Below are 12,841 nucleotides of genomic sequence, written 5' to 3'. Positions count from 1 at the left end.
AATATAAATCTCAACTCTAGGATAGGACCGTAGCTCAGTGGTAGAGCAGCCAGCATCCCAGCCTGGTGTGCATAAGGCTGTCATGTGCAGTCCTCGGTACTGAAAAGGAGAGAGAGCAAAAGAGAGCCCCAACTTTGTCCCTAGCATGTTAACCACTTCTGCCCGTCTTTGTTTATCAGTGCCCCTGAGTGCACTACAAAAACCAACTCCATTCCATGTCAGCATGTCTTTTAACGTTCACCAGTAGCCCCAGAACAGAGTGTGACCCTCACCCTGGGCTGTGACGTTTTGGGAAAGCAGGGAAGGCAGAAGGCCCCCACTGTTCTTTCTGGCTTGAGGGATGTCTTACAGTGCTCTGGGAGTGGTTGACCGCATCTGGAAAATGGTGTTCAGTTTGGCCTCCAGTTTCTGCAACTACCGAGCCTGTTGTGGCCAGCTCTGTGTCTGTCTGAAGGCAGACAGCGTCTGGGCTGGGCAGGTTTTCTGGCATGGGTCTTGTGTCTGGAGCACAGACGCAGTTGGCTTCAGATCTGCCCAACCTGAATCTGGGGGCATTGGTTGCCACAGAGACAGAGAAGAAGATACCTTATTGACTGCTTAATAAGTAGTTTTTGAATAGTATCTTAGGGTTTTGCTGCTGTGAACAGATACCTTGACCAAGGCAGCTCTTATAAACAACCTTTAATTGGGGCTGGCTTACAGGTTCTGAGATTCAGTCCGGTATCATCAAGGCAGGAGCATGGCAGCACGGTGGATCGGAGAGCCCTTCATCTTCATCTGAAGGCCACAATGAGAAGACTGGCTTCCAGGCAGCTAGAATGAGGATCTTAGGCTCACATCCACGGTGACACACCTACTCTAACAAGGCCATACTTCCTAATAGTGCCACTCCCTGGGCCAAGCATATACAAACCATCACAGATAGAAACACTGTTTCTATCACACATCCTGCCTCTGGGTTCAGGATAACTTTCACACAGGACACAATCACAATGATACAAGTAGCAGGGAAATTTATGGAAGCATTATGTTTTTGTTCTATCCCCCTCTGTTTCCAAGGGAATAGCCTTGTGGCGTGCTCCTTTGCCTACGGGAGCTACGGGAGCCTGTGACGGGCAGGCAGGGGTACTGTCCTTCACTGTGAGGCACAGGGTTAGAATGGGGTGGGGGGTTCCCCTTTCTCAGAGTTGCCTGTGGAGCAGGCACATTGGAGAATCTGCTGGGGAATCTCAGAGTGCATTCCAGACCAAGGCACCCATTCAACAAACTACCAGCTCCCAGAATGCACTCTGCCAGGGTGAGATTGACAAGGAACTTTCCAGATCCCCCTCTGAGCCTTTTTGCTCCCTCTGTCCAGCTCGTGTTTGGCTGAGGAGCAGGTGCAGTTCCTTCTGTGAGAGGAGGAAAGGAGCTAGCATCTCTGGAAACCATGGTGGACTTTCCGCCAACCCCCTGTGTAGCTCACATTACTAGCTGATCTTTACAATGTTACTGGCAGGTCAGGAAGTGAGGGAAATCGGGTTAAAGAAGATCTGCTATGAATAGAGGGTGAATCTCAGACCTCACCTTGTTAAAACGTTACACTTGCAGAACAGATACATGGGTTTGAAGAACAAAACAGGGACTGCTAACAACGGCACTTCAAGTCAGGAAAGAATGGACCAAATTCATGGCATAGGAGCGGCTATTGAACCATTCAGATCAAAATATCTACATGTCATATTATACTAGTAATGAAAACAGAGAAATGAACTGTCCTGTGCCTGTTACTGTGGAAGAACGTGTTTCTCTGTCTTATCCAGCTGTAAACTCAGCCAGCTGTAAACCTGGCCTGGCCAGGTGTGTCCACAGGTGCGAGACTGACACAAATGTATGGGGCCAACCAACCATTTTCTAATTTTTGTAAAAAGGCTTTTTCAGTTGCTTATTTATTTTTTAAAATGTGTATGCATGCTCAACTTGCATGTATGTGTTTCCACTATGTGCATCCTGGGTGTCTGTGAATGCCAGAAAACAGTGTCAGGTCTCTTGGAACTGGAGTTACAGACTGTTGTGACCCACCATGTGAGTTTCTCTGCAAGGAACAGCAATGTTCTTCACTGCTGAACCTTTTCTCCAGCCTCCCACAAACCACATTCTGATTGGATTTAAAGCCAGTTCCACAAGATAGAACCCATTCCTGGTACCTTTTTTTTAAAAGATTTATTCATTTATTATACATAAGTACACTGTAACTGTCTTCAGATACACCAGAAGAAGGCATCGGATCTCTCTCTTTTTTTTTTTTTTCTTTTTTTAGGAGCTGGGAACCAAACCCAGGGCCTTGCGCTTGCTAGGCAAGTGCTCTACCGCTGAGCTAAATCCCCAACCCCGCATCAGATCTCTTTACAGATGGTTGTGAGCAACAATGTGGTTGCTGGGAATTGAACTCAAGACCTCTGGAAGAGTAGTCGGGTGCTCTTAACCGCTGAGCCATCTCTCCAGCCCCGGTTCCTGGTACCATTAACTGGGCTAAAACCTTGGGCTAAACTGGGTTAACTACATTCCAGGCCATGGGGGGAATATAGTCTTAGTATTGTTAAGTTGGACATAGTAGCAGACGTCCTTTCAAGCATCTTCATACTCAGATCCATTCTTTCCTCAACTTTTATCAGAGAAGCTTCTTTTTGAAGTAGATGGTGATTAATACAGCAACCAGTAACTGATCACCATGCAGTGACTGACACTACGGAGTGCTCAGCTAATGGGCTGTCTATGTCACGTGCCTTCCCCACAAGACTCAGAGATCATTGGGGAGGAGAGGGCAGAAAGACTAAGAAACAGAGGGTAGGGCTGGAGAGATGGCTCAGTGGTTAAGAGCACTTACTGCTCTTCCATTGGTCCTGAGTTCAATTCCCAGCAACCACATGGTGGCTCACAACCATCTGTCATAGGATCTGATGCCCTCTTCTGGCATTCAGGTGTACACAGAGCACTCATATACATAAAATAAATAAATCCTAAAACAAAAAGAGAGACTATTTTTGCCAGACATGATAGGGCCATTTCATATGTGAACTCACAGGGCTGGGAAGCATATACAAGACCTGCCTGCCTGAGATCAAGCCAACCGAAATCATAGCAGGATAATCCAGGGGCTCAAGAAGTCTCAACTAATCTAAGAGGCACTACGGTCAACTGAGGGCTACATAAATAAACTCACCCTTCTTCAGGGATGCAAGCAATGGTGGTTTGACTAGGATCAGCTCCCACAGACTCATGCGTTTGAATGCTATGCTCATAAGGAGTGGCACTATTAGGAGGTGTGGCCTTGTGGGTAGGTGTGGCTTTGAGGTCTCCTGTGTTTAAGCTGTACTGGTGTGGTTCACGGTCACTTCTGCTCCTTCCCCAGAACCATGTCTGCCTGCATGCTGTCATGTTTCCTGCACGACAACAAAGGACTAAACTTCTGAAACTGCAAGTTGCCTCCAATTAAATGTTTTCCTTATAAGAGACACTGTGGTTACGGTGTCTCCTTACAGCAATAGAAACCCAAACTGAGTCCCAGGCCCTGAGAAGCTGCCCATGTTCCAGTAGACAGTTCCACACTGAAGGGACTGCATGGAGTCAGTGCGTATCAAATTAGAGAGAGAGAGAGAGTGTGGGCGGAGAGAAAACATTTGCACATGAAGTTGGGAGGGAGAGATTGTGTGGGGCCAGGGAGGATCTGGAGGGGAGAGAATAGAGGGTAGGTTGGATCCGTATATAAATATTAAATAAAATATTTACAAATCCATAAAACTATACAACTACACACGGAGGCCTGTATAATCTTGGGAGGGAAAATTTCCCCAAGCACAGACCCAGAGACCATAAACTTTAAAAGCAAAAGATTTGCCCATTTCAAATGGGAACCCTCTGTAATACAAACCAAAATAAACAAAGCAAAAATCAAAAGAAAGCTGGGAAATGCATAGTAATCTGAAAAAAAATGTTTGCCCTATGTTCAACATCCGAGGATTAAAATCAAGAGTACGAAAGGAGACGAGTCAGTGGAGTGAATGTGTGGATAAGTGTCCCAAGGAAAACAACATCTCTGGCTAAAGTAGGCTGGGGAGGGGGCTCAGTTACTAAAGTGCTTTCTGTACAACCATCAGGACTTGAGTTCAGATCATGCACGTCCATGGAACAAGCCTGTGTGACAGCGTGCACTTATAACCCCAGTGCTCCATATAACGCTAGTGCTCCAGGGGCAGAGAAGGAGGATCCCCAGGGCTCACTGGCCATTCGGTGTATCCAAATCCAAGTTTAGTTGAAAGACCTGCCCTCTACTCCCCAACAGACCAAAACCAAAACCAAATAAAACCCAAGCTGGGCAGTGGAGGCACATACCTTTAATCCCAGCACTTGGGAGGCAGAGGCAGGAGGATCTCTGAGTTTGAGGACATCCTGGTCTACAGAGTGAGTTTCAGAACAACCAGGACTACACAGAGAAACCCTGTCTCAAAAGGAACCAAACCAAACCAACCAACAAACCAACCAACCAACCAACCAACCAACCAAAAGGTGGAGAGAGATTGAGAAAGACATCTGATGTGACTGCTGGCCTCCATCTGTATGTGAGAATGCACAGTCCCACAGATGTATTTATTTACCACATACATACATACATACATACATACATACATACATACATACATACTTATATACTTACAAACACAGAGAGTGGTTAATAATAAAAAAGATAAACTCCCTTTTATTGTCGCTTGATAGCTCATTCCTTCTTTTTTTTTTCCTTTTTTTCTTTTCGGAGCTGGGGACTGAACCCAGGGCCTTACACTTGCTAGGCAAGCGCTCTACCACTGAGCTAAATCCCCAACCCCAGCTCATTCCTTCTTATTGCTGAGTAGTATTTCCCTTCATGAACCATTCACCCATGGAGGGTGAGCAGACTCTTGGCTGCTTCTAATTTTTGGAGTTATGAGTAAGGCAATGAACATTCCTTTGCATGTTTTTGTACGATCACGGTTTTCAAATATCTGGGCAAATATATGGTAGCATGTTTGCTATTCCGTAAAGTTATCTTGAGCCTCCCACTTTCTTTTAGGTCCTTCCTGTAGTGAGAAATAATAAAAAAGGAACACCATCTGACAGTAGCGCTGGCACTGGTGAGCCATATGGCACCATCAGGGTGTTCTCATCTCTGCAGACTCTCTGGCCTGGAGTCCTCGAAATGTTTCTACCCGACTGGATAAGTTCCCTTGGCTGGTCACTGCCACGCCAGCCCTATGCAGCCATCCGGCCCCTGTGGTTATAGTCACAATTCCCAGTAACCCAACAAAATCAAAACTCTAGAGGCTTGTAATTTATTAATCAGATTTATATCAGTAAATTCTCACCCCACAAAAAACATCCACACATTGGGGCTGGGGATTTAGCTCAGTGGTAGAGCGCTTACCTAGGAAGCGCAAGGCCCTGGGTTCGGTCCCCAGCTCCGAAAAAAAAAAGAAACAAACAAACAAAAAAAACATCCACACAATAAACTGAGAGCCAATTGATATTGCTATAAACTGCCCACCTAGATAAGACAAGTTGTCCTGTAACTATCCATCCCTTATAAGATATTCATAGCTACCTGTGGCTATTTAAAGCCACAAGGAATCTGGATCATCTTCCTCTTCCCCCATCATTTGCCTCTTTCCTCCATCTTCCTCTCTCCTCCTCTCTTTCCCCACTCTCACCTGGAAGTCCTGTCTACTCCTTGCCCAGTGAATGGTCCCCTGAGAGCTTTATTCATTAGGGGAAGGTTCTTACCACATTTCACCCTTTCTGTCCAATTAAAAAGGAACTTTCCTCTTAAATGTAAGTGGAGCACAGCTATTACCATTCTGTAATTTACAAAGTACAAAATACACCTAACACCCAGTCCATCATTTTTGTTGATTAAATAGAACACTCTGTTATCTATCCTAACTTAAGAAAGGCTTAAAATCCATTATGTTATGTCCTGGCTAGCTTGTATACTATCTGAAAACTATCCTCTCAAGTGAGTTTTCTCAATGCTAAATAGCCCAGGTAGGCTATGGAACTATAATTAATCTCCAACCCCGTCAGAAACCTGAGAATGACCAATATTATCTGAAAATATAGGAAACTTAACGCAGCTTCTAGAACTGAGACAAGTTGTAGAGACAGCTGCCTATCTCCCCAGCCCCTGTTAACAACAAGTTGGATCAACAGTCTTTAGCCTTCTGGCCCAGCATCATCTGACAGACCTCGTGAAACAGGAATCATTAAGGACTAGCTTATTCTGTCTTGGCAGAACTATGTTGTCCTTACCCTGTAACTTGTGTTCTCTCATGAACAGTACAAGTCTGTAGAAGAAACAGGCAATTTCTGCCCAGTGGCCACCTCGCCACAATGTATAACCTCACCTGGGGGTGGATGTTCAGTGTCTTCTTTGAATCCAAGGGAGGGGAGTTGTTAGGAGCAGATATGTCTCCACAAATAACATTAACTATCACGTTTTGTGGGTTTCTGATGCTTTTGAAAACTATCTATGTATCTTTGTCCATTAACCACTCTTAGCTGTTTCTAAATAAAATATCCAGCAAGCATCCTAGCAATCAACTCAGGGCCAAGAATTTGCTATCTGGCTCTTAACTCGTATTGCTTAAACATTTAAAAACAGTTTGTAATGGCAGTCATAGAAGGACTGTAAATGAGTTGTATAGGCACAATGCCTATCCAAGAGTGACAAGATCTCAAATTTTCTATCAATATAAAAATTTTATATCAACGAAAACCTTAAATCTGTATTATAATAAATTCTGTGATAGTGTAAAAATATTATAACTTTAACTTTATGATTGTATCAATTATAAAGATTTCTACCAATTAAGAGTATGGCTACACAATCAATTCCACCTATTCCTTCCCTGTTCAAAATTATGACCATTCCCAAATTATCCCTTAAATGACAACTTTTCTATAGTTTGTAAAATAACAATTACCAGAACCCCAAACCCAGGGAATTGGGCTGACGACTCTCTATAACTTCTTCAAGCTGTATATGTGCATTGAGATATCTTTGACGGGGTGTAGGGAAAATGGGGGAGTTGTTTGTGCAGCCATAATCTTTTTTTTTTAATTTATTTATTATACATAAGCACACTGTAGCTGCCTTCAGATACACCAGAAGAGGGCATCAGAACTCATTACAGATGGTTGTGAGCCACCATGTAGTTGCTGGGATTTGAACTCAGGACCTCTGGAAGAGCAGTCAGTCAGTGCTCTCAACCACTGAGCCATCTCTCCAGCCCCCGTGCAGCCATAATCTTAATACACCTTCCTTTCTTCTTTTCCTTTCCCCTTCCTTCCTTCCTTCCTTCCTTCCTTCCTTCCTTCCTTCCTTCCTTCCTTTCTTCCTTCCTTCCTCTCTTCCTTCTGGTGGTAGGTAACTGGGCCTCACTTTGTAGCCCAGGCTGGTCTTGAACTCTTGATATTCTTCCTATCCCAGCTTCCCAAGTGCTGGAAATTTAAGCCACCGTTCCAGCCCATTAACTTCATTTTTTTTTTTCCCGGAGCTGGGTACCAAACCCAGGGCCTTGCGCTTGCTAGGCAAGCACTCTACCACTGAGCTAAATCCCCAACCCCAACTTCATTATTTATTGGTTTGTTTAATCATTGCTTTTTCCCCTTTTCTTTTAGACAAAAATCTCACTGTATTTAGCCTTAGTTGGTCTGCCTCTTGCTGTGTAGACCTGGTTGGCCTTGAACTCACAGAGATCAGCCTGTCTCTGCTTCCTGAACACTAGGTTAAACCTGTGTGCCACCATACCCAGCTTCTACTAATTTATTTTAAAATAACTTTATTTACTTTTTGCATTCAAAAGTAGCCCTCCCTTCTCTTTTTTTTCTTTTTTTTCCGGAGCTGGGGACCAAACCCAGGGCCTTGCGCTTGTTAGGCAAGCGCTCTACCACTGAGCCAAATCCCCAACCCCGTAGCCCTCCCTTCTATTTTGTCCTTTCCTTCCTTGATGTCCCTATTCCAGAGGCGCTCTCTCTCTCTCTCTCTCTCTCTCTCTCTCTCTCTCTCTCTCTCTCTGTTTTTTTTTTTTCTGGAGAGAGGGTATCATGTGGCTCAGGCTGGCCTTGAACTCTCTATGTAGCTATTGTTGGTATTCAAGTTCTAATCCTTCTGCCTCTGCATACAAATGCTAATATGCCAGGTGTGCACCACTATGACTGAATCCCATTCTCTTCCTTGTGATACATTTTAGATAGTAAAGAATTATTCAAAGTGGCTGAGAAGATGACTCAGTGGTTAAAGCACTTGCCATGCAAGTGCAACGACTAAAACTCCGATCCCCAGAAGCTAAGTAAATGATCAGTGGTTGCCTGCAATTCCAGCCTCAGAAGGCAGAGACAGGAGATCAGCAGAGAAATGTGGCTGGCATGACTAGCCATAGCAGTGAACTCTGTGTTTGACTGAGAGACCCTTCTTCAGTGAATGTCGGAAGAATGGGCAAAGGTGATTCCTGATATTAGCCTGAGCGTGCTACATGTGAGCAAGTGCTCTTAACCAGAAAGCTACTTCTTTACCATCCACGTTATTTCCCTTTAAAAATTTGTTGACAGCAAGCAGCACTGATTCAGTGAATTAAAAAAAAAAAAAAAAAGGTAAGGGCTGGAGAGATGGCTCAGTGGTTAGGAGCACTGACTGCTCTTCCAGAGGTCCTGAGTTCAATTCCCAGCAATCACATGGTGGCTCACAATCATCTGTAATAGAATCAAATGCTCTCTTCTGGTGTGTCTGAAGACAGCTAGTGTACTCCTATATAGACAGTAAATAATTCTTTTCTATTTTAAAAAGATACATTGTATATATGCATTAGGTTGTTGAAAAAATAAAAGATATTCTTTTTAAAAGTATGTTGACTGTTGAGGTCTCCTTTCAAGATAGCTGTAGTCATTCTATATTCGGTCTCCATTCTGCTCATAAGGTGAAATTAAGTTCAGGTTCCCAGACTCTACTTCCAAGAAATAATTATCCATAGCTGACACTAAAGAATGTTACTAATAAGCCAGGAAGTTATGGCTGAATCACTTGTACCCTGTTATCTCACTGCTCTGAAATTCCTCTGTTCACTACCTGCCTGCCAGCCCCCTTACCTCACTCAGGGCCGATCGGCTTGAAGGTTGTCTGATGGTACTCTGTCTAGTTAGTCAAAACTGCTGTACCACTTCACTGCTTGTCTTCGAACTTTTGAACCTGGGCTTCCTTTAAAAAGCTTGCCCTGAGAACCGGCTGGTGCCACAATTAGGTTTTTCCTTATGTGGACCTGGATGCCCAGTTCAATAAACTATTCTTGTTTAACTGAAATTGGGGTACGTGTGGTTTGTGTGGCAATTCTCAGACCCTGACATGGACACGTGATGTGTATAGTTATTTACAAATTAATAAATTTAAGCATTAACTTCCAGTATGGTAAATAATGATGAATAAAACATAAAAACTGTTTGGATTCTCAACAAAAATTTTCTCATCGTGTGTGTGTGTGTGTGTGTGTGTGTGTGTGTGTGTGTGTGTGTGTGTTTTGCCTTCATGCGTGCATGTATGTCATATGTGCATGCAGTGTCCTCTAATGCCAGAAGAGGGAAGATTCCCTGGACTCATAGATGATTGTGAGCCACCATGTGGGTGCTGGGAATCAAATCCAGGTCCTCTGGAAGAGCAGTCAGTGTTCTTTGTTTTTGTTTTTTTCTGAGACAGGGTTTCTCCATGTAGCCCCTGGCTGTCCTGAACTTTCTCCATAGACCAGGCTGGCCTTGAATTCACAGAGGTCTGCCTGCCTCTGCTGGGATCAAAGATGCGTGCCACCATTGACTGTCATAACTGCTGAGCCATGGGTTCTTGAAACAAAATTTAAGATCATAAACAAGTTCTAAGTTGAAAGACTTTTAAATCGTTACTTCACATCACTTTATCTGTATGTTTTTACTTAAAATTTATTAGGGCCCAACACTATTAAGATATTTAAGGCTGGGATGTATCTTAATAGAAAAGCATTTGCCTAGTGTGCTCAAGACTCAGAGTTTGATTCCCAGTACCACAAGAAAACAAAAATAAAATCATATTTTGCTCTGTATGGTGGCATATGCCTTTACTCCTGGCATGTGCAAGGCAGAAACAGGTATATTTCGGTGGGATTTGAGGACAGTTTGGTCTATACAGCAAGTTCCAGGTCAGCCAAGGCTGCACAGAGAGACAATGTCTTTAAAAAAAAGTTAATTCGTAGATGTAAGTCTAGTAGAGATGTAATTCATTAAAATCTTTTTTTTTTTTTTTGGTTGGTTTCGTTTTCTTCTGGTCAGGATCTTATAGAATCCAAGTTAGTCTCAAACTGGCCATGTGGATGAATACATGTTTAATTTCTGTTCCTGTCTCCACCTTCTAGTGTTGGGTTTACAGATGTGGGGCACTATACAGTTTATACAACACTCAGGACACATTAGTCACACACTCCACCAATTTAGCTACATTGAATGAAGAAAGGAAGTAAAAAGGAGGACGTGACTGCTTCTAGCTATGGTGAAGGAGCTTTAATGTAGACAGGAGGGCATGCACAGCCAGAAGCAGAGGCGTCTGGGAGAGTTCAGAGTGGACTTGACTGTGGACTGAGTTGGGCCATGTGAGGAGAAGGGTTTGGGGAGAGGGTAAGAGAGAGCTGGGGTCAAAAGGCCAAAGAAGACCACATAACCAAAATGGCTGGGCTATATAGGAATCAAGAGAAGCTGGGAGAGGAAAAGCCCAGCTCAGACTCTGGACTGGAAAAGTTTAGGATAGAGGGCAGGGTATGCCAACTAGAAGGATCCTGTAACACTTCTGTGGACTGAGGGAGACTGGTGGCCAGAGTCTGCTTTGATATGTTATTAGGTACCTCAGCCATTTGTCTGGGGTTTGTGACCTACCATATGTCCCTAGTCATTAATTAATTGTTTGTTTGTTTGTTTATTTTTGAGATGTGGTTTGACTCTGTAGCCCAGGTTGGCCTAGATTTGGATGCCGGGATTACAAGTATGAACCACAGATTGATTGTGTGTCAATCTTATACAAGCGTTTTGTTAAAATGTCTGTATGCAGAGCCTCAAAATGATCTTTGAATCCGCTTCATGCTACTTTGACAGGCACTTATTACTAATGGCATGTGTATACACACATACTATACATGCAGATACATACACACACATACACACATATCTATTTATCTTTCTATCCATCTATCTATCTATTTACAGTATTTACTTTTTTCCTTCATTGAGCACACTTTTCTTGTCCTCTCAAGTCACCTTGAAATGAAATGTGATGTAACCTTTCACTCACAGCTATTAATTTTTATTTTAATTATTATTAATAAGAATTCTATGAAACCCTACAACATTCCTTTTCCGTTTCCTGGCTCACGAACCAAATGTGGTAGCCCTGGCTTATAAAAGGCGCACCAGATATCTAGGCAGGAATTCAATCCAGAAAGAAGAAAGGCTCCCAGACCACGTGACATCACCAGGGAACACGTCAAGCGGCCGTCACCACAATGCTTCCGCCCTCTTCAAACATGGTTGGCAAGCACTCTCTGCACCGCGACTTTGGTTATTCTTGCTTGTAGGAACCATACTGAGTGCATGCCAATCATTTTTAGGGAGGTGTGGCGGCGGAGGAGATCCAGCAGGGTAGCAAGGAGGACTATCGGTTACTGCCGGTAATAACAAGCGCGGACCGGAAGTTCCGCGTCTTCGCTGTCCGGGGGAGCCGTTAGGCGCGCACGCCGGAAGTGGCCAATCAGCCGGTGTGAGGCGGTGCCCACTGTGTTCGCGTCCCTCGGGCAGTAGAGCCATGGAGCCCGGGGCTGCTGAGCTTTATGACCAGGCCCTGCTGGGCATCCTGCAGCACGTGGGCAATGTCCAGGACTTTCTGCGCGTGCTCTTCGGCTTTCTCTACCGCAAGACCGACTTCTACCGCCTGCTGCGCCATCCTACTGACCGCATGGGCTTCCCGCCCGGGGCCGCACAGGCCCTGGTGTTGCAGGTGAGGTGGGGAGCGGCGGCGGGCCGTTGGGATCCAGCAGGTCCTTATCCCCAGTTCCACCTCCAGGCGCCAGAGGTGCTCCCAGCTCGCGTCCTACGTCTGGGAACAGCGCCTCTCCTCTTACCACTCTTCAGTTTTGTGGTTCTTTCTGGGGTGCCAAAGGTGATTTTGTGTAAATGGCCAGGCGTTATCTGAAGCACGGATCCGTTGTCAGGAAAGTGCTGCTTTGGGCACAAGGCTGGGTTCGTGCGGGGCGTTCTTAGATGTTGGAAGCTACCAGTCTGGCTTTGAGGGCCTCTAGGCACCCTGTGGGTGCACCCAGAACGGTGCAAGGGGTTTGCTAGGCTGTTTTCAAACCGTGCAGACGGGAGGGGGAGGAATTTCACAGCGGGAGAAAATTGAAAATTTCAGAATTCCCGGGCTCTGGGGGTGGCAAGAATGACTGGTATGTATTGATTGGTGGGTGTGGCTTCTTGCCAGTGACTTACTAGGTCGGAGGACATTGAAATGATTACGAAATTTACATTTGTATTAAAATCTGTATGTCCTATGTTAAATTAGCTGGTTTTGAAGCGTTACTAATTACTAGCTGAAGTTGTTTGGATACCTTTTTAAAAATTGTTTCGTTTTGAGACAGGGTCTCGCTATATAGGCCTGGTTGACTTGGAACTTGTCAGGTAGATCAGGATGTCTTCGAATTTATGGTCCTCCGTCCTGACTCTCCAGCGCTGGGAGTGTTGACATTGTTGAGTTAGTAACAAACAAGCAAACATG

At 44.5% G+C, this 12,841-nt stretch overlaps 1 protein-coding gene across 4 annotated transcripts in view; it reads left to right on the top strand.

Annotated features, from left to right (window-relative positions):
- Positions 1–11,823: 11,823 nt before the first annotated feature.
- Nudcd3 (NudC domain containing 3) overlaps positions 11,824–12,841 on the top strand; it is an 81,904-nt gene continuing 80,886 nt past the window's right edge. For 2 of the 4 annotated variants that reach the window (NM_001419338.1, NM_001103362.2), the window contains 1 exon segment: positions 11,824–12,067. In NM_001419338.1, the coding sequence (NP_001406267.1) occupies positions 11,876–12,067 (192 nt within the window). In that variant the 5' untranslated portion in view covers positions 11,824–11,875. 4 annotated transcript variants of the gene reach the window in all.

This window comes from Rattus norvegicus, chromosome 14 (genome assembly GCF_021556685.1).
Source record: "Rattus norvegicus strain SHRSP/BbbUtx chromosome 14, alternate assembly SHRSP_T2T, whole genome shotgun sequence".
Lineage (NCBI taxonomy): Eukaryota > Metazoa > Chordata > Mammalia > Rodentia > Muridae > Rattus > Rattus norvegicus.
The sequence above is the reverse complement of the archived record's forward strand: the minus strand, read 5'-3'. Positions and strand labels throughout refer to the sequence as shown.